Source organism: Salvelinus alpinus, chromosome 15, assembly GCF_045679555.1.
Source record: "Salvelinus alpinus chromosome 15, SLU_Salpinus.1, whole genome shotgun sequence".
In the NCBI taxonomy this organism is placed as follows: Eukaryota; Metazoa; Chordata; class Actinopteri; order Salmoniformes; family Salmonidae; genus Salvelinus; species Salvelinus alpinus.
Genome location: NC_092100.1, coordinates 34,063,263 through 34,083,974, shown reverse-complemented (window position 1 = coordinate 34,083,974; position 20,712 = coordinate 34,063,263). Strand labels below are relative to the sequence as shown.

General features: G+C 39.8%; 2 protein-coding genes across 3 annotated transcripts in view; one reads left to right on the top strand and one right to left on the bottom strand.

Annotated features, from left to right (window-relative positions):
- Positions 1 to 1,798: 1,798 nt before the first annotated feature.
- On the top strand, positions 1,799 to 7,562 carry pex11a (peroxisomal biogenesis factor 11 alpha). Of its 2 annotated transcripts, none has more exons than XM_071344353.1 (4): positions 1,799 to 1,956; positions 2,205 to 4,454; positions 5,002 to 5,117; positions 5,524 to 7,562. In XM_071344353.1, the coding sequence occupies exons 2-4, from the start codon at positions 4,399 to 4,401 to the stop codon at positions 6,090 to 6,092; spliced, it is 741 nt and encodes a 246-aa protein (XP_071200454.1). In that variant the 5' UTR covers positions 1,799 to 1,956; positions 2,205 to 4,398; the 3' UTR covers positions 6,093 to 7,562. The 2 variants fall into 2 exon arrangements, with proteins under 2 accessions (XP_071200454.1, XP_071200453.1); XM_071344352.1 differs by having other exon boundaries at positions 2,205 to 4,472.
- Positions 7,563 to 9,462: 1,900 nt separating this feature from the next.
- LOC139540482 (RNA polymerase II elongation factor ELL2-like) overlaps positions 9,463 to 20,712 on the bottom strand; it is a 50,938-nt gene continuing 39,688 nt past the window's right edge. Inside the window, exons 10-12 of the mRNA XM_071344346.1 lie at positions 15,411 to 15,582; positions 15,238 to 15,282; positions 9,463 to 14,987 (exon numbers count right to left, since the gene is read on the bottom strand). Of these exons, the coding sequence (XP_071200447.1) occupies positions 14,877 to 14,987; positions 15,238 to 15,282; positions 15,411 to 15,582 (328 nt within the window). The 3' untranslated portion in view covers positions 9,463 to 14,876. The remainder of the gene's footprint in view (positions 14,988 to 15,237; positions 15,283 to 15,410; positions 15,583 to 20,712) is intronic.

Here is a 20,712-nt window from a genome sequence, read left to right as displayed (position 1 = left end):
GAATCATGTAAGTATCTCTGTTTGAAGTATCTCTGTAAAACAATATATTACTGTTCAGAGATGTCAGGTCCTAGATAATGTATCTGTAAAAAAAGGAGACAAGTACAGACTTCCTTTTTATTGCTGTAAATCAAGCAATTTCTCACAACTACTCAGAACCGTTGTCTCAATAAGTCAATAAGTCTGTATTGGGACACGTTTCAATGATACGTATCAAGACCTCTACTGCTGCTGTTTTCTCTGCCACTCCCTTGCATCACCAGTGATAAAGTACTATTACTTTGTTTATTAGCAAATGTGAAGGTTTTGCTGTGGTGAAGGTTTCTGAATTGTAGTACTGAACACAATCTCTCTTCCCACAGTGAGGAGGAGGAGGAGGACAAGGAGAAGAAATCCTGGGCTAGACTAAGGGCGGGTCGCGCCTCCCCCGCGACCGTCCCGACATGAGAACACTACACATCGGGTGTGGCCTTCACTAGGGAGTAACGCAACAGTGGTGCTGCCTACCGCAGGTACAAGGCCGATGCGTCGTGTTCCCATACCGGGCCAGCAGGGGGTGACGTGTGCAGAGCCAGTGCTGCAGAAATGCAGTGACCTCGAAACAACTAACCGAAACTCAGACTACAGAAGCAAACCACAAAAGCCAAAACTACTTTCCACTTCCCTTTTTCCCTTTGGCTTCTGGTGGTCTGCGTGCTTGGTTAGGTGGGCTTGAGGGAGGGGCCTGCTGATAAACACAATCCCATAATAGATTCATCTAAAAAGGCTGTACGCAACATTTACTGTAAAAAAACAATGAAACTGTGAAAATAAAAACTGTAAACACATGCAACTTTAACATGTTTTGTCCAGTGTCTGTTGTTTCTATGTGTTGTTTATTCCATATTATAAACCGAGTGGTTCGAGTCTTGAATGCTGATTGGCTGAAAGCTGTGGTATATCAGACCTTATACCATGGGTATGACAAAAAATGACTATTTACTGTTCTAATTACATTGGTAAGAAGTGTATGATAGCAATAAGGCACCTTGTGGGATTGTGCTAAATTGACAATTTACCATCCCTCCTCGTACCTTATTGCTTAATTGTATCCTTTCACCAAAATATAGTATGTTTGAATTTGATGTATTGTTAGGTTGACCAAATGAGTCTTCCCCTCATCGGCCCTACTAGTATTAGTTCAATTCAAACATAAGAATGGTTTATATGAATTGTTATAGTAGGTTTAGTTTTGATAGGAGTTTAAAAGTTTCGTTTTAGTTTAGGAGTTTAGTGCCAATGATGTTACAGACAGGAGAACAACAGAGACACAACAGTACAATAACATACATATAACTGTGAGAACTGTCATTTGCTCAATATGGGCACAAGGTCACTAGCCATTAGCAGATATAAGGTGCACTAGTGGGTGGGTGCCAGCTGGATAGTCAAGAGTGACAAAAGCCTAGTTTACATTTAGTAACATCTGTAGTTTTAGAAGGTCTCATCATGAGACTCGAGGCTCATGCACCCCACTGGTGTGACTTTTCAAATATGTCCAGGGGAAATAAATGATTACAAAGGAATGCAAAGTACAATTACACAATATTTGATAATAACTTAATATTAATCATCAGATAATGTACAGTGTAACTTTTTAAAGACAATAGTGTGTGTGTGTGTGTGTGTGTGTGTGTGTGTGTGTGTGTGTGTGTGTGTGTGTGTGTGTGTGTGTGTGTGTGTGTGTGTGTGTGTGTGTGTGTGTGTGTGTACATTTAGTATGCACTGGGCTCAGTCGCACTTCACTGAGACACACCCCTTTCTTCTTTCCCATGTGTTTTGTTTTCCAGAAAAGTGGGTCTGAGTTTCACTTCACAGGGGAGGTGGAGACTCAGGTTTTGTTGCTACCCTGCAGTATAAAATCCACCCACTGCTCGCTCTGCTCAGTCCTGCAGTCCCCTGCTGAACGCCATTATGGTAAGCTTTATGTTTTTTGATTTGCATCAATGACAACTTCTATTTTAGGAACAGTGCAACATATACCAGCAACACATAACTACTTACACTGTATTACATTGTATTGCTACAAAATACTGTTTAGTTTTAAATTTGATATTTTGTAAAGTGATCAGTTGTATCATTCTCACTCAAATGTACAGTCAATATCACATGATAAAGGATCTCTCACACACACTGCATAACTGATAAACATGTTCTATCTACAGACGACCACAGATGAGCAGGATGAAGAGGAAGATGATGATTATGATGAAAAGTATGAAGATTATAAGTATAATTACTTTTTATAGTGTACAGTCAGTCTACTCCCAAGGGTAGCACACCGGGTTTCTTTGGCCCTGCATACTGCACGAATACTGTAGACCATGTGTGGGGGGTGGAACCGGTGGGCAGAAGTCCATCTGAGGCACTGAAACAGGCCTTAAAACTAGGAGGTGGAACTCCTTCCAGATGAGGAAGGACTTAAACTTGAACAAAACAGACAATCACTATCACAATGCTATGTGAAGGTACTTGAATGAATTTCTGAGTGGCTCAGAACATATCAGGGTTGCTTCTTTGGCTAATGGTTAGGATTGCATAACTTACTATATGAGGATATTATGGTTGTAGATATCTTTTCAATAATGTAAGATATGTAGATGCATCTAACCTCCAAACCCAGGATCTCTCCTGAAATGAAGCCAGAAGTCTAAACTCCCATCTTCTGCTGTGTGTCATGCAAAAAAGCATCACAAACCGCTGAAAGGCACAAAAGAGAGCCACTAGGAGACAGGAGGGCAGAGTTCCACCTGAGGTACTGAAGATAAGACAAGATGTCTACCAGGCCTTAAAGGGAGAAGCGGCGCCTACCAGATGAGGAAGGAGGACTTAAGCCTTGAAACCTTGAAGCGAGAAGACTCTCACAATATGAAGGCAGTTTATTATGCTAATCATAACATGATTAACATAATACATAATTTCTGTTGTACCTTAAACATATGGACATACTGTATGTTCAACTAACGCTATGTGAAGCAAAGTGTCTCAGAAAATTTCAGGGTAGCTGCTTGCCCAAAATGGTCAGGATTGCATAATTTCCTATATGAGGATATTATAGTGGTAGCTCTTTTCAATAATGTAAGCTATGCATCTAACTGATAAATGAGGAAAAAGGCCTTCTATACTTCAAGTGAGAAGGCACTCACAATGTGAAAGCATACAGTTACAGGGTATAAATAACATAACAAAATAGTATGTTTATTATCAAACCATGTTTACTTGTGCTGTTGTAACCGATGTGAAATGGCTAGCTAGTAAGCGGGGTGCGCGCTAATAGCGTTTCAATCGTAACGTCACTTGCTCTGAGACCTTGAAGTAGTTGTTCCCCTTGCTCGGCTTTTGTGGAGCGATGTGTAACGATGCTTCAAGGGTGACTGTTGTCTATGTGTGCAGAGGGTCCCTGATTCGAGCCCATGTAGGGGCAAAGAGAGGGATGGAAGCTATACTGTTACACTGTTCTACTTTTAACATAGGGACTATGTTAAACTATATCTATAAGGATTTCTGTCGCTTGGTTTTGTGGCTAAAGGGAACATTTGAGGGTAGTTGTTCAGGATAAAATGGTTATGATTGCCTATATTTTCATAATGTAATATGAACATAATTTAGGGTGATTACATATGTTCATATATAATGTATATGTAGATACAACTAACTATCAAAACCAAGTTAACATCTCCCTTCACTTGGAGCCACATGTTGAATGTCCCTTCTTGTGTTTTACTTGTTTTGAAATAAATGTTTTCTTTCATTCTAATGTTGTCTGTACTTTGTATTCAAATTAATGTAAATCCTGTGAGATTAATGTGTAAGTACTTCCATGCCTATCATTATTGCTGAATCCTGTTGAACCATGATATTACTATGCCTAATTTACTTGCTTTGTTACATATTACTCGCGTAAGATCAGTGAATCTTACTCCATGCAAGGAAATAATAAAATTATTATTGTTAAAAGTATTCGAAAGGGCCGTTTGACAAACCCACTTGTCCGTCTGCAAAACCCTCCGTACTGGAACGTAAATTCGCTAGCTATGATATGAGAGCTGTTGCCCATAGAGAATGATAGAGGCCAAAACGCCATTGAGGGCGTTTGTGACCATTTTGGAGTGATGTCCAACTGGGTCATCAGGAGGGTGGGTCACCAGGAGGGGTCAGCCAATCGTGAAGAAGAAAATGTTCTTCGTCAAAATTGAGATTGCCTCAATTGTCCTACATATGCTGTCATATACCCTAAAATAGCATAGATACAAAGATGAGTCCTCTATCTATCTCTATGCAGTTGCCTTACTTTAGCTTCGGCTTGGCTGCAAATTTGACATTTTATCTTCTGTTTGAAACAATAAGGCACTGGTCGCAATGGAGTCTTTTGTTAAGTTCACAAATCAAAGTCAAGGAAGGGATCGTATTTTCAGGTATGTCATTGGTCTTTGGTAAGTTAGCTAGCTAAATCGTCTTATTTAGTAGAAAGCTAACGTTAGCTGTCTGCAGTAACTTAGCTAACTCATAACTTAAAAGTTAAGGTTGAGCATAATTCCAACCGTAGCTAGCTAACTAATGCCAATGTTATCCATCATTCATTTGCTGCAACAAGTTACATATCTTTGCTAATGTAGCTTGCTGACTGTCAATTTAGCAAGTCAGATCAGCTTAGTTTGTATGATGATCTCCTTTTCAGACTAACGTTACTAGATACAGATTGCTCCCGAGTAGCGCAGTGGTCTAAGGCACTGCATCTGAGTGCTAGAGGCGTCACTACAGACCCTGGTTCGATCCCGGGCTGTATCACAACTGGGCAGTGATCGGGAGTCCCATAGGGTGGTGCACAATTGGCCCAATGTCGTCCGGGTTAAGCCGTTATTGTAAAATAAGAATTTGTTCTTAACTGACTTGTATAGTTAAATAAACATATAGTTGCTGAGATGTGTCTAATTGTCATAATGTCTAATGCTTGTATTTCAGGACAACCCAATATGCATGTGCCTTGGTGAAGTATTTGCTTCGCAATAATTCTGCAAGGAAAGAGCTTGTTGTCAAGCTGCAGAGTCTGGAGTCCAACATGAGTTCTGGAAGGAAATGTGAGTTTGTACAACCTTCACCACCAACTACTACACTCCCCAGGGACATACTGTAGCTAACTAACCGTTAGAACAAGTGTTTTTGAAACGAGCTGTAGGCTAATTATTATTGGATGGCTTTATTGACTGTAAGTGGAGAAAATTTTGGGTATCAGACCTTCAACCACTCGGAAGAGTAGGATCACTAGGCTGTTTATGCAATTGCATAAGACATAGACAGTTAATAGTTACATAAGCAGTGATTTTTCCCCAACCATAGGTCATATAGGAAAGCTGTAGTTCTAGAAAGAAGCTCTAGTTTTGTGCTGACAAATATTTGGTTCAACAATCAGTCAAATGTAGCTTACTTGAGAACTGTTTTCATGAGCATGTGCTGAATTCTGTCCTTTTATGTTCTTTGTTTCAGTGTTCAGACTGGGGAACACTGTGAATTCCATTGACGCTGCCAAGCGAACCTTGCAGCTCTCTGACCCTGTGTTGCGCCTCTGCCTTACTGTGGCGAACCTCAACCGCGCCCTTTACTTTATCTGCGACAATGTGCTCTGGGCCAGAAATGTTGGCCTTGTCCCTGGTATCGACAAGGAGCGCTGGAGCTTGAATGGCTCTTGTTGCTACTTCCTGTCCCTGGTTATGAGTCTGACCAGAGATGTTTATGTAATCACCCAGACTATGGTTCAGAGAACCAGAGATAGGCAGTTTCAGCAGAAAATGGATCAGCACCTCAACGACAACCCTGATGTGGCTACTGTTATTGTTCCTCAACTGGATGCTTTTCTGTTCCTGCTCTTCGAGAGTCTTAAAAGCCATCCCTCGGTTGCCCTTGACACACTGAAAAACATTTGTGATATTTTCATTCCACTGGACAGGCTGGGTGTGTACCGGTCAAACCCAGGAGTGGTGGGCTTTTGTGGGCTGATTTCATCTCTCTTAGGGATAGTGTCAGTCTTGCACCCCAGTTTGAAAATCCAACCGTAACCTAGAGTTGAAGGAAAATGAAAGGAGCTAGAATTAAGAGAAGCCATACACAGTACTGGCATCTGCCCATTGTACTAAGGTTTATAGTCATTTTTCAGGGGTACTATCCTACTTTGAATGTCACTTCAGGGGAAGTTGCATGCTAGCAGAAGTTCACTGATGACAGCAACCCCTTCAGATAGAAATTAGGAGCTTAAAGGGCAAACACTTATGAGTAGCCAATGTGTATGATTACTGTTAGGACCAGCAACAGCTCATAGGTGGATCCATATGTACCTTTTTAGACATTTTCAAAATTAATATATTATAAAGGGAACTTTGCAGTAGTTTAGGAACCACAAAGACAGACGAGGCTGGACAGGGATCTTAGTCAACTTTGTTTGCTAGTGTTTAATTGAGCCCGAGGAGGTTTGTGATATATGGCCAATATACCACGGCTAAGGGCTGTTCTTAAGCACGACCCAACAGGGAGTGCCTGGACACGGCCCTTAGCCGTGGTATATTGGCCATATATCATAAACCCCCAAGGTGCCTTATTGCTTTTATAACTGGTTAATGTATTTAGAGCAATAAAAATAAATGTTTTGTCATACCCATGGTATACGGTCTGATATACCATGGTTGTCAGCCAATCAGCTTTCAGGGCTCGAACCACCCAGCAATTTATAATTGAACGTAGAGCACTGTAGGTGGGGGCCATAATGCTTTATTAACTAAATAACTTGACGGATCATGAGTTGCGTGATTCAGCATTACCACACTAATCCAAACCCACCAGCTGAATAGCACTGTCTCCTGTATGTCTTTGATTCCAAGGCCACTTTGTATAATCATGTGAATTTTCACAGCCTGTGCAATTGATAAAAGGAAGCATTCACTTTGGAAATAAGGACCTTATGATGTAGCATATAACTGATTGAATTGAACACAAATTCAAGTGTAATTTAGATTGGTAAATGCTCCAATTAGTCACAAACAAGTTTTGTTAATGTCTTGTGTAATTGTCAAATCATGTACAGTATTTCTCTTTATTGTATTTAACTATGTACCAATACTTGAAACACTGATGTTTAGGCCACTCCTGCCTTTTTAGTTACAATAATCTTCCTCTTAATAGATGCTGTTCAGCATACATAGTCTACCTCAATTTTTAGATGGTCTACATTTTGTATTCTGTCTGGGATATGGCCTAGAAATCAGTATTTCTCCAGCGCTTTGAAATGTTTGTAACAAACACTATGGTTACAGAATGAAATCAAAGTTTCAAAAGGTTCCTATGATTAACACTAATCAATAGTTGTAATGTTCTGTTTATCATGAGAAAAGTACAAAAGGTCTATGCAAATAATGTATTCCATAATGGAAGAGCCTTATTAATACTTATTAATATACTTCTATGCATAATGCAATGTAACAAAATGGATTGAATTTGATCAAACCTGTTCAATAATAAAATGGATTCTGTTGACATTTATGCTATAATTCACAATGCATATGCGAGGTCCTGAGTTGGACAAAGTTAAAATAACATAGTTAAAAACCAAGCATGTTTGATAAATGGGGCCCGTGGGACAGAAAAATATTGCAACACAAAGTAGATGGATGATAATTTGGGGTTGAAATGCACATTTTTTATTGGATTGCAAAAGTTCAAAGTAATGCATTATTGCTCAAGGTTCCCTTTCCCCACATTGCTAATATTTACCTAATTTTCAAAGACAATAACCAAGGTTATCCAAACATGGACAATATTTGTCGTGATTGATTTTATCTAAATTTGTGCAATTTTCCCCTAACTACTCAGCAAAAAAAGAAACATCCTCGCACTGTCAACTGCGTTTATTTTCAGCAAACTTAACATGTGTAAATATTTGTTTGAACATAAGATTCAACAACTGAGACAAACTGAACAAGATCCACAGACATGTGACTAACAGAAATTGAATAATGTGTTCCTGAACAAAGGGAGGGGCCAAAATCAAAAGTAACAGTCAGTATCTGGTGTGGCCACCAGCTGCATTAAGTACTGCAGTGCATCTCCTCATGGACTGCACCAGATTTGCCAGTTCTTGCTGTGAGATGTTACCCCACTCTTCCACCAAGGCACCTGCAAGTAACCAGACATTTCAGGGGGGAATGGCCCTAGCCCTCACCCTCTGATCCAACAGGTCCAGATGTGCTCAATGGGATTGAGATCCGGGCTCTTCGCTGGCCATGGCAGAACACTGACATTCCTGTCTTGCAGACAATCACGCACAGAACGAGCAGTATGGCTGGTGGCATTGTCATGCTGGATGGTCATGTCAGGATGAGCCTGCAGGAAGGGTACCATATGAGGGAGGAGAATGTCTTCCCTATAAACGCTCAGCGTTGAGATTGCGTGCAATGACAACAAGCTCAGTCCAATAATGCTGTGACCCTCCACCTCCAAAATCGATCCCGCTCCAGAGTACAGGCCTCTGTATAACGCTCATTCCTTCGACGATAAACACGAATCCGACCATCACCCCTGGTGAGACTAAACCGCGACTCGTCAGTGAAGAGCACTTTTTTGCCAGTCCTGTCTGGTCCAGCGACGGTGGGTTTGTGCCCATAGGCGACGTAGTTGCCGGTGATGTCTGGTGAGGACCGGCCTTACAACAGAACTACAAGCCCTCAGTCCAGCCTCACTCAGCCTATTACGGACAGTCTGAGCACTGATGGAGGGATTGTGTGTTCCTGGTGTAACTCGGGCAGTTGTTGCCATCCTGTATCTGTCCTGCAGGTGTGATGTTCCAATCCTGTGCAGGTGTTGTTAAACGTGGTCTGCCACTGCGAGGACGATCAGCTGTCCATCCTGTCTCCCTGTAGCGGTGTCTAACAGTACAGACATTGCAATTTATTACCTTGGCCACATGCCTCCTTGCAGCATGCCTAAGGCACGTTCACGCATATGAGCAGGGACCCTGGGCATCTTTCTTTTGGTGATGTTCAGAGTCAGTAGAAAGGCCTCTTTAGTGTCCTGAGTTTTCATAATGGTGACCTTAATTGCCGACCGTCTGTAAGCTGTTAGTGTCTTAACGACCATTCCACAGGTGCATGTTCATTAATTGTTTATGGTTCATTGAACAAGCATGGGAAACAGTGTTTCAACCCTTTACAGTGAAGATCTGTGAAGTTATTTGGATTTTTACAAATTATCTTTGAAAGACAGGGTCCTGAAAAATGGACGTTTCTTTTTATGCCGAGTTTATAATTGACATTGACTAAAGTAGAGGATTGTGTGATGTAGTCAATATTCAAGATGTAGTGACATAATACTTTGTGATGCAAGGAATTCCAATAAATGTGCTGCAATGTCACCACCTTAAGGAAATATAGGAATTTTAACTCAATTCTTGATGAAAAGCTTTATTCTTTGTTTTTAGAGACAATATATGTTGTAGGCTTTTTCTAGAGGAACAGGTGGTGATAAAGCACCCCCCCCCACTGAAAATTGCAAAAATATATATTCCATTGCCCTTTTTCTAAGGAGAGGCTTCTCATCTGCCTTTATAGACTGAGAAAAGTGTGCAAAGGAGGAACCAAAAAAAGAAAACATTAAAAGCAATAAATAGTTACAAATGTTCTCATAGGTTGACTGCAGTGACATACTGGACGAGATTTAATTTCACATTTCTTTTGAGACGTTTAATTTACCAATATCAACAAAGTAAACGCACCAGCAAAAGCAAGACAATTACCTTAAAATAATCTTAGAGTTGTTTGATTTGTAGGCAGTATTCAGATGAAATTTCAAGAGCACATTGTGGGTGTCTTAACAGTTTTTAAAGGATCTTTAGCCACGAAGCTGTAAGCCTACACATGAAAAATACAATGTAGGGACCAATAATTTGAGTGCATACATTTGGTTTCAACTGCATGTTATGCAATAATATCAATTATGAAAGATAAGAACATTATGTAAACACCAATGTGACTCAGATTTTCCTATTAGAAGGCACCTAGCTAACTCCTGCATATATCACCATTAGCACTTATTCAGATGACCAGCCTCTATAGCTCTGTCCAATACTGGACACAGAGACAGTGGTATATATGCTGGTCTCATATCTGATCATGTGCTTTCCAGAATACCACAGTAGCATACATTTCATTTAGGACATTTAGAATTCAACATTAAAAAATAAACCAAACTGACAGAAGAACTCTGACATTTACATGTGCTTGACTCGACCAGATTCATCGCTGACTTCTGACAGACCTTTCACATAGACACTTATACATAGCTCTTGAACCAGGTGGTTTGTGACAGTGGTGCAGAATTGTATTGGATGAGAAAAGGCCTTTACCACAATCACAATAATTTTTTCTACTCTATTCATGATTATCAAAAAGATCCACAGACCACTCATATGGATGAGGGAAATGAACAGAAATGAACCTATGACAAACACAAAAGGATGAGGGGCTCTATTCAATCTAACGCTGAAGCATTATAGGCTGCGTGACAGAAATGTAAAGGTCATTTCTGATAGACGACATATGCAGCAATTACCGTAAATACAGTCTGCACTAACGCTGGAACATTGCCTTTAAATTTCAATCACTCTGTAATGTTGACTCATTAACCTGGCTGATGCGTGACCCACGTGACAACACAGCGAGCTGTGACTCATTGATGTTAGTAAGACTAAGGACTCACATGGTAGAGGAGGAATACATCAACATTGTATTCTAACACAAAATAAATGCTCTGACATAACGTAATATTGAAAACAACCATTAACATAAAATCAGAATTTCCTTAAACCTAAAAATAAGTGAACTAAAATACATGATCCTGAAACATCTGTGTATGTGCAGATAAATAAAAAGTATAGAAAATTCATATCAGAGACATGGAAATGTGTGATGGGTATGTTAAGGCAAAAATGAACTTTATCTTCCCATTTACACCCATCTTAAGACAGCAATTAAGTAGCAAGATTGTGTACACTGACAGTCACATTGACTTCAATACTGCTTAAGAGTAGTCACTGTATCTGAATATATATATTACACACACACACAGTACCAGTTAAAAGTTTATACAGCTGCTCATTCAAGAATTTTTATTTCCACTATTTTCTACATTGTAGAATAATAGTGAAGACATCAAAACTATGAAATAACACATATGGAATCATGTAGTAACCAAAAAAAGTGTTAAACAAATCAAAATATATTTTAGATTCTTCAAAGTAGCCACCCTTTGCCTTGATGACAGCTTTGCACACTCTTGGCATTCTCTCGACCAGCTTCACCTGGAATGCTTTTCAAAATGTCTTGGAAGCATTTCCCACATATGCTGAGCACTTGTTGGCTGCTTTTCCTTCACTCTGTGGTCCAACTCATCCCAAACCATCTCAATAGGGTTGAGGTTGGGTGATTGTGGAGGCCAGGACATCTGATGCAGCACTCCATCACTCTCCTTCTTGGCCAAATAACCCTTACACAGTCTGGAGGTGTGTTGGGTCATTGTCCTGTTGAAAAATAAATGAGTCCCACTAAGCGCAAACCAGACGGGATGGCGTATCGCTGCAGAATGCTGTGGTAGCCATGCTGGTTAAGTGTGCCTTGAATTCTAAATAAATCACTGACAGTGTCACCAGCAAAGCACCCCCACACTTCCTTGGTGTCCTTTAGTAGTGGTCTCTTTGCAGCAATCGACCATGAAGGCCTGATTCACGCAGTCTCCTCTGAACAGTTGATGTTGAGATGTATCTGTTACTTGAACTCTGTGAAGCATTTATTTGGGCTGCAGTTTCTGAGGCTAGTAATTAATGAACTTATCCTCTGCGGCAGAAGTAACTCTGGGTCTTCCTTTCCTGTGGCAATCCTCATGAGAGCCAGTCTCATCATAGTGCTTGATGGTTTTTGCGACTGCACTTGAAGACATTTTCCGAATTGACTGACGTTCATGTCTTAAAGTAATGTTGGACTGTCATTTCTCTTTGCTTATTTGAGCTGTTCTTGCCATAATATGGACTTGATCTTTTACCAAATAGGGCTATCTTCTGTATACCAACCCTACCTTGTCACAACACAACTGATTGGCTCAAACACATTAAGAAGGAAAGAAATTCCACAAATTACATTTTAACAAGGCACACCTGTTAACTAAAATGCATTCCAGGTGACTACTTCATGCAGTTGGTTGAGAGAATGCCAAGACTGCAAATCTGTCATCAAGGTAAAGGGTGGATACTTTGAAGAATCTCAAATATATTTTGATTTGTTTAACACTTTTTTGGTTATTACATGATTCCATGTGTTATTTCATAGTTTTGATGTCTTCACTATTCTACAATTTAGACTATAGTAAAAAAAAAGAAAAAAAAACTGGAATGAGTAGGTGTGTCCAAACTTTTGACTGGTACTGCAATCATGCATGCATGTAAGCATGTAAGTAATATAGCTCTCTACAAGCCACAGATAATGAACTGTATGAAATCCCAGGTGATGATACATCCAGAGAGGCTAAGTTAATGTGGTCCAGTTTGTTGAAAGGCATTTACTCCAACACATCCATATGTTGGAATGGAACATTCACTGTTTCAAACTGAAAATAAACTGTCCTATCTTGGCAATCTATATTGTTTGTGGAGGTGAAATCTATTTAACTGCTACAGCAACACAATGAAATACCACCGGTTATCACAGTATTGTCCTACAAAGCGGTGTCGACAGCAAGAGTGAAGAAGTTCACACACGTCAGAAAATAGATCTGTGAGATCTCATCTTTGAACAACAGGATGGACAATCTTATTTATGAGGCCCTGAATCCAGTTGAAATCAGCAGACACCAGAAGCTTTAAGGCATTGCATTTAATCACTGCATGGACACAACCCTATGTTTCTTGCTGAACTGAGAAAGCATTCACAAGCACAAGCTTATAAAAAGGGCTTCAGGAAGTACTGTTAAATGCTCTGGTATTCCACCCAGTCTCACAAATATAATGGACTATTGATCGAGGTAATAAAAGATTTGTTAATATTGTATGAACTTTATTACCATCAAAGGTCAGAGCATACTGGCTCAAACAATGAAAACCATTTATCCAGAAGGATAAGTAGGTAATAGAATGCCACAACAATCTTGACAAATGTTCTATTAATTGTGCTCGATTGCTGTTCTTATTCAGAATAGTGTTCTTTCAGTAACGATGTCGTGTTTTAAACAGAAACATGGGAGTATACTGTATGACTATGGCACTTTCCTCTATCCTACACATTTCAGGGGGCAATTCCCCTTGCCCATATTTGATGAAGCAGAATGCCATAATTACTGCCAACAGGAACCATAGACTGAATGTGATGTTTGGGTTAGAGGCAGATGTATAGGATGTTTGACTGGCATGTCCGATTAATGACATGCACTGTATCATTAACTTTAACAAAGAGATCAATTATCAGCTCAAACAGTTAAGTTCATAGATGTCTAAGATATTTCCACAGAACTTTATGTTTAGGCCACTCCTACCCTTTTACAATATTCCTCTTAATATCTGCTGTTCAGCAGTTCAGCAGTTATTTTTTAGATGGTCTACATTTTGTATTTTGCCTGGGACATCACCAATGGCAGGGATATGGGCTATGAGGCAGTATTTCTCTACAGCGCTTTAAAACATTTGCGAAATGTTTCTGTAACAAACAGGATTGTTATAGAATGAGATATACGTTTCAAAGGTTCTAATGATTAACACTATCAATAGTTGTAGATGTTTTCGGTTTATCATGTGAAACGTAGAAAAAGTCTATGCAAATAATGTATTCCACAATGGAAGAGCATTACTAATACTGATTGAAATGAACAACAAGTTCAAGTGTACTTTAGATTGTGACCAATTGGAGCATTTACCAAAGAAGTTTTTTTGTTAATGTCTTAGCTAATTGTCAAACCATGTACGGTATTTTTCTTTGTAATTTTGTATTTTTTTTAAAACTATGTATCAATACCTGAAATGCTGATGTTTAGGCCACTCCTACCTTTTTACAGTTACAATATTCTTCCTCTTTATAGCTGCTGTTCAGCATACATAGTCTACCTCCTTTTTTAGATAGTCTACATTTTGTATTCTGCCTGGGACATCAACAATGGCAGGGATATGGCCAAGAAGTCATGTCTAAGACATTTCCACAGAACATAAAATATCTTCCAGCTTTCCCTAATCTTAATCCAGTGATTACAACCCTCTCTATAGGAATGAAGACTTTATATAATTATTTTACATCTATACATTCAGTGAAACAGCAAACAAATTGTACTGGGTACTTAAATATAGCATTGATAGAAGACTGGGTATGAAGAGCATCTGTTCTTATCTGTCCTTATGATTGTACCATCAAACCAATATGCCTTTGTGTGTAGTCATGATAATAGACCAAACGATAAAAGCATTTGGACAGGAGAGTTCATGTACATTTTGCATTATGGGTAGAAAAAGGAATTTGGCTTAAATTGTGTCATCTTATGATTTATACGCCACAACAAATTCTAGTCATTACAACACTCGCCCTCAACAACAAAAACATTAAAGGGTTTCAATTGCTCACAAGTTGCTGGTCTTGGCCCACTTCATATAAGAGAACATCGCTCCTCTCTCCCATCAACACTGGGAGGAGTGAAGTGAATGTGTGATTCATATGTGATTCCAGGTCACTCCAGGACCCAGGCTTGGCTGGGCAGTCTTTTGGTCCATGGGGAGTCTTTTGGTCCATTGATACAGTAACACCCTGTGGCAGCAGGGTGCAGGCCAGTCACTATGAAGGGGCCTGGGTACGGTCATAGTCCAGGATCAGACCTTTGATGTGAGAAAGTTTCTGATGCAGATACTCGCATCGCTTCTTCTCTTCCCGGTAACCAGGGAACTTCTGTAAAGTCAATGCAGAGGGGTGTCAGAGAGCTGGCATTACGGTGACATGGTCAAAGCAGAGGGGTGTCAGAGAGCTGGCATTACGGTGACATGGTCAAGGCAGAGGGGTGTCAGAGAGCTGGCATTACGGTGACATGGTCAAGGCAGAGGGGTGAAGAGTATTTTATTTGTGATATTCATACAGGCTACAGTAGACAAGACCGGCTATACAATAATTAAATTATATTTCCTGCTCACGCATTACTTACTTTCTTATACTTTCTGTATTTCTGCAGTATTTGCTCCTCCATGAGCTGTGAGGGTGGAAAAATACAAGACATTTAGTAAGTCCTTAAAAGTACATCAAACCAGGTCTTCAACTGTTTAACCAGAAGTGTTTTGTATTGTGTGAGTGGAAGTGATGTCAGTTCCTTGCTCATACCTTGTATTCCTGTGTACCGGGGGACAGAGTGTTTATCTTGGAACCCAGCTGAACAAACATCTCAGTAATGGTCCCGATCCGGTCGTGCAGGGCCCTGTACTCATCGTACTCTGCACAGAAATCCTGCTTGTACTGTTGTCGCTGTTCTGAGGCTGTGATGGTGTTGTACTTTCTGGAAAGATAGACCAACATCTTGTGAGCTGTCATTTCAACAACCAACGTGGAATGGCCACATCACGAGGTAGAAATAGAAACATTCATGGTTCTTTCCAACAGGTGGCACTGCAGATTAGCAGAGTGATGGCCTACGACTCCCCAAAGATTTCATAGAGATTTAGAAATGTAAGACAGATACTAATAATTAGGTGCTTACATTTGTTCCATTTCACGTACAAGTGTGTATTATACACGTGTGAATTGAACATTTGTTTTTTGCATATCCCACTCCCCCTGAGATACCCTCAGAGTGGGGTCACGGCCAGGGATCTGCCATTATAGATGGCGACCCTGGAGCAATTAGGGTTAAGTGCCTTTCTCAAGGGGACATCGATGCCTAGTAAATTTTCGATTACTGGCCCAACGCTCTTAACTGCTAGGCTACCTGCCGCTCCTAGATTATTTGTTTTTCTAAGTAACTCACTTATTTATTTTTTAACACAAAACATAAAAATAAATAACAGCATACAGATGCACACAAACATCAATGACATCAGACCTACCCAGACCCCCCCCCCAGCTCTCACATCACTCTCCGCCACATGGCCTCAAACTGCATCATTGTTTCTCTATCACCCACGCACTTTCAACATTTGACCTTTCCATTGTGTTAAAGATGGAGGATTGGTTGATTTCCAGTTTAAGTATACGTTTTTTCAAGATGATTGACAAGAAAAGTATCGTCCAAGACATCGGGTATCTCACTACTCACTCAGATGCATGTATTGAAATATGCAGACAGATGGATTAAAAGTACATTTGCATTGTAATACTTCTGACAGACAACTTTCTAACTCTGCCCATAACTTTTAGACTTCATAACATTCCCAGAAGGCATGGATTATTGAGTCATTGTTAGTTTTACACTTATTAAGACATGACTCTGCCTTTGTGCTGTAGGATTTGTGAATTTTGTCTCTTGCATAATAAATTCTACACATTTTCATTAACTTTCCTCCAGCTTGTGCCAATATCAGTTCTTTTTAAGTCTTGGTTCCAATAGTAAAAAAAAAAAAAAAAGAAATCTAAGAGATTGTCAGTTGGATAGGCTGTCTGCAAGGTTTTGTATATCTTAACTACACTACATGACCAAAGTATGTGGACACCTGCTCGTCAAACATCCCATTCCAAAAGCATGGGCATTAATATGGAGTTGGTCCCCCCTTTGCGTCTATAACAGCCTCCACTCTTCTGGGAAGGCTTTCCACTAGATGTTGGAACATTGCTTCGGGGACTTCATTCAACCACAAGAGCATTAGTGAGGTCGGGCACTGATGTTTAGTGATTAGGCCTGGCTCGCAGTTGGCGTTCCAATTTATTCCAGAGGTGTTCGATGTGGTTGAGATCAGGATTCTGTGCAGGCCAGTCAAGTTCTTACACGCTGATCTCAACAAACCATTTATGTATGGACCTCGCTTTGTGCACGGGGACACTGTCTTGCTGAAACAGGAAAAGGCCTTCCCACAAAGTTGGAAGCACAGAAATGTCTAGAATGTCATTGTATGCTGTAGCGTTAAGATTTCCCTTTACTGGAACTAAGGGACCTAGCTCAAACCATGAAAAACAGCCACAGACCATATTTCCTCCTCCACCAAACTTTACAGTTGGCACTATGCATTGGGGCAGGTACCGTTCTCCTGGTATCCACCAAACCCAGATTCGTCCGTCAAACTGCCAGATGATGAAGCATGATTCATCACTCCAGAGAATGCGTTTCAACTGCTCCAGAGTCCAATGGTGGCGAGCTTTACACCACTCCAGCCGACGCTGGCATTGCACATGGTGATCTTACGGTTCTGTGCAGCTGCTCGGCCATAAAAACTCTGTAGTGAGTGTTGCAACCGAGGACAGACGATTGTTATGCACTACAGACCTCGGCGGTCCCGTTCTGTGAGCTTGTGCGGGTTAAAACTTTGCGGCTGAGCCGTCGTTGCTCCTAGACGTTTCCACTTCACAATAACAGCACTTACAGTTGACCGGGGCAGCTCTAACAGGGCAGAAATTTGACGAACTGACTTGTTGAAAAGGTGGTATCCTATGACGGTGTCACGTTGAAAGTCACTGAGCCCTTCAGTAAGATCATTCTACTGCCAATGTTTTGCTATGGAGATTGCATGGCTGTGTGTTCGATTTTATACACCTTTCAGGAACAAGTGTGGCTGAAATAGCCGAATCCAATCATTTGAAGGGGTGTCCACATACTTTGTGTGTGTGAGTGTGTGTGTGTGTGATATAAATATCATATGAATATCCTTTGACTCAAATAAGATTCCCTCAAGATTGCGCTGATGTCCAAAAGATTTCAAATCAAAATTTCGTGATATGAAACTTTTAAGTTGCATGTATTTAATAATCTGCATTGGACAGACTAAAATTGCATCTTAATTCTGTAATGGAAATTCTGTATTTCCTACCAAGTAATTTATGGTTACTATGCCTTTAGTTTTCCATGTGGACCAATTTTAAAATCAGTGAATTATGAAAAGCTATCCAAGGATTGTTCCATACGGTTGGGTTTTTAGGGAGTGATATTGGCTCTTGTAGAATAAGTATAATTTTCTTCCATATTGTTATAGTGTACTTGACTAGGAAGTTCTTAATGTTCTTAGCTTTAGCTTTTGAAAATAGACACGTGAAAAGATGAGCATGTGCATTTTCAATATGTACGCATTGCTCTTCTTTAGTGCTTTTAACGATGTGGTCGCAAGTAAACACCTTGGGTGGCGAGTTGATACAATTCCAAGTCTAGAAGGTAAAAAACACCCTCAGACTTAGAAAGATGTAAAACGTTCCTTTTTGTTTTATGAGTTGTATTTGCCTATATCAAGTCTGTTATGACCGAGTATACTTTTTAAAATAATGTCTTCGGTGGGGTAATTGCTATTACCGGGAATAAATATACAAATGTTGGGAGCCATGCCATTCTGAAGAGGTTTATTCTACCTGGAAGATTGTTCCATTTAATTAGATCTGTTTTCATATTGATGAGTAATGGGATAAAGTTATCTTTATACATTTGTTGTTACTTATTATGTATCCTAAGTTTGTGGTCCACTTAAAGGATTACTGTACATCATGAGTTATTTTTTTTAGTTGCCATTATTTCCGGGGTTTTCCATGTTAATTATATATCTTGAGATTTTAGAGTATTCTGAAAATATTTTTTTGCAAGTGGGGGTGGCATTGAGTTTTCAATATTGGTCAGGTATATCAGGAGATCTGCAAATAAGTTTTGTTTATATTCATGTTTTCCAATACTGATTCCTGTTACATTTGTGTTCAGTTAAATTCTTTCTGCAATCGGTTCAATTGCCAGTGGAAACAGGAGGGGGGAGAGGGGACATCCCTGTCGTGTGCCCCTTTCTAAAGCCATTTCATTAGATAATGTATTATGTGTACATTTTTGCTTTAATACATTTATATAACATTTTCATTAAATGTATTATTTCAGCTTGAAAGTTACCAAAGTTTTGAATAGAAAGGCCATTCAAGATGGTTGAAAGACGTTTTGGCCTCAACAGCCATTATTGATCAATCTATATCTTGTTTTTTTGCGTATTGTATGTGTTAAACTGAAACATGTTCTTTAATTTGCATACATTTTTTATATACCCTGTTTGATTGATAATACTTTTGCCATTGTACTGCTTTTGAGCTTTGTTATTATTTTGTCAATTTATAAAATGTATGGGTCTGTAATCAGCAGGGGGTTTTCCAGATTTTCCTGGTTTTGATATAACTATTTGATACATGGAACTAGGAAGCACTGAATTGAGTGACGTGCGTTGTCATTTGTGTAAATAGGGTGGCGCACATTTGGCCCAGCATCGTCCGGGTTAGGGGAGGGTTTGGCCGGTGTAGGCCGTCAGTGTAAAATAAGGATGTTCTTAACTGACTTGCCTAGTTAAATAAAAGGTTAAAAATATATATATATATATATATATATATATATATATATTTTTTTTAAAGGGCCGTTACTTTGTCCCAAAATGTTAAATAGAATTCTATGGGAAAGTCGTCCATTCCTGATGCTTTTCTCCACGCAAATACCTTATTAGTGTCTAATAAATATTTTTGACTGATCTTTTAGTGATTATTTTGGCCTACTGATAAATGCTTCAGGGTTGTTGAGTCTAAGGCTGTAGGATCAGTCCAAAAGTTGTTTAATTCTGATTTATATAGACTTTCATAGACACTTTTAAAATTGTCATTAATCGCGTTGATTCTAAATAACGCATTTGTATTTTAATCTTTTAAAATTGTAACTGGTTTGGCATGTATTCATTTTGTGAGGGCTGCGAGATGTTAACCAAGCTTATTTGCCATTAATTAATATGCTTTATTTGAGTTTAACCTGTAGTTGTTGGCTCTCTACAAAAGTAAAATATCATATCGCTGCTTAAGTTCAGACATTTAATTTTCTTCTTTCCAATAAGTCTTTTTTATATTTTTTAAATGGGCTTTAAAAAAATTAATTAATAGTGATTTCTGGGCCTCCCAAGTGGCGCAGTGGTCTAAGACACTGAGGCATCACTACAGATCCGGGTTCCATCCCGGGCTGTGTCGCAACCGGCCACGACTGGGAGACCCATGAGGCGGCGCACAATTGGCCCAGCGTAGCCGGGGTTAGGGGAGGGTTTGGCCAGTTGGGCTGTCCTTGTACCATCGTGCTCTAGCGACTCCTTGTGGTGGGCCGGTGCGCTGGCGTCGGTCACCAGCTGTACAGTGTTTTCTCTGACACATTGGTGGGACTGGCTTCCGGGGTAAGTGAGCAGTGTGTCAAGAAGCCGCTTGGCGGCGTCATGTTTCGGGCGTTGTGTCTCACGACCTTCGCCTCTCCCGTGTCCGTACGAGAGTTGCAGCGATGGGACAAGACTAACTACCAATTGGATATCACAAAAAAAATGGGGGAGAAAAAAGGTAAGCACTTTGTGACATCTGCTCATGTAAAATGGGCTTTATAAATAAATGTGATTGAATTTGATTGCTACAGTAGATGGCAGCATAGGCCTCTCCAACCAAGCTCCTCTTTAAATATTCAATTTCTCATAGAAAAAAATAAATAAATAAACTCTTGCAGGAAAAC

Bases quoted from the DNA above. Each gene is read 5' to 3' on its own strand.
- pex11a (XM_071344352.1), top strand. From the start codon at position 4,399: ATGGAGTCTTTTGTTAAGTTCACAAATCAAAGTCAAGGAAGGGATCGT. The intron at 4,473-5,001 runs GTAAGTTAGCTA...CTTGTATTTCAG, and splicing joins AGGTATGTCATTGGTCTTTG to GACAACCCAATATGCATGTG. The intron at 5,118-5,523 runs GTGAGTTTGTAC...TCTTTGTTTCAG, and splicing joins CATGAGTTCTGGAAGGAAAT to TGTTCAGACTGGGGAACACT.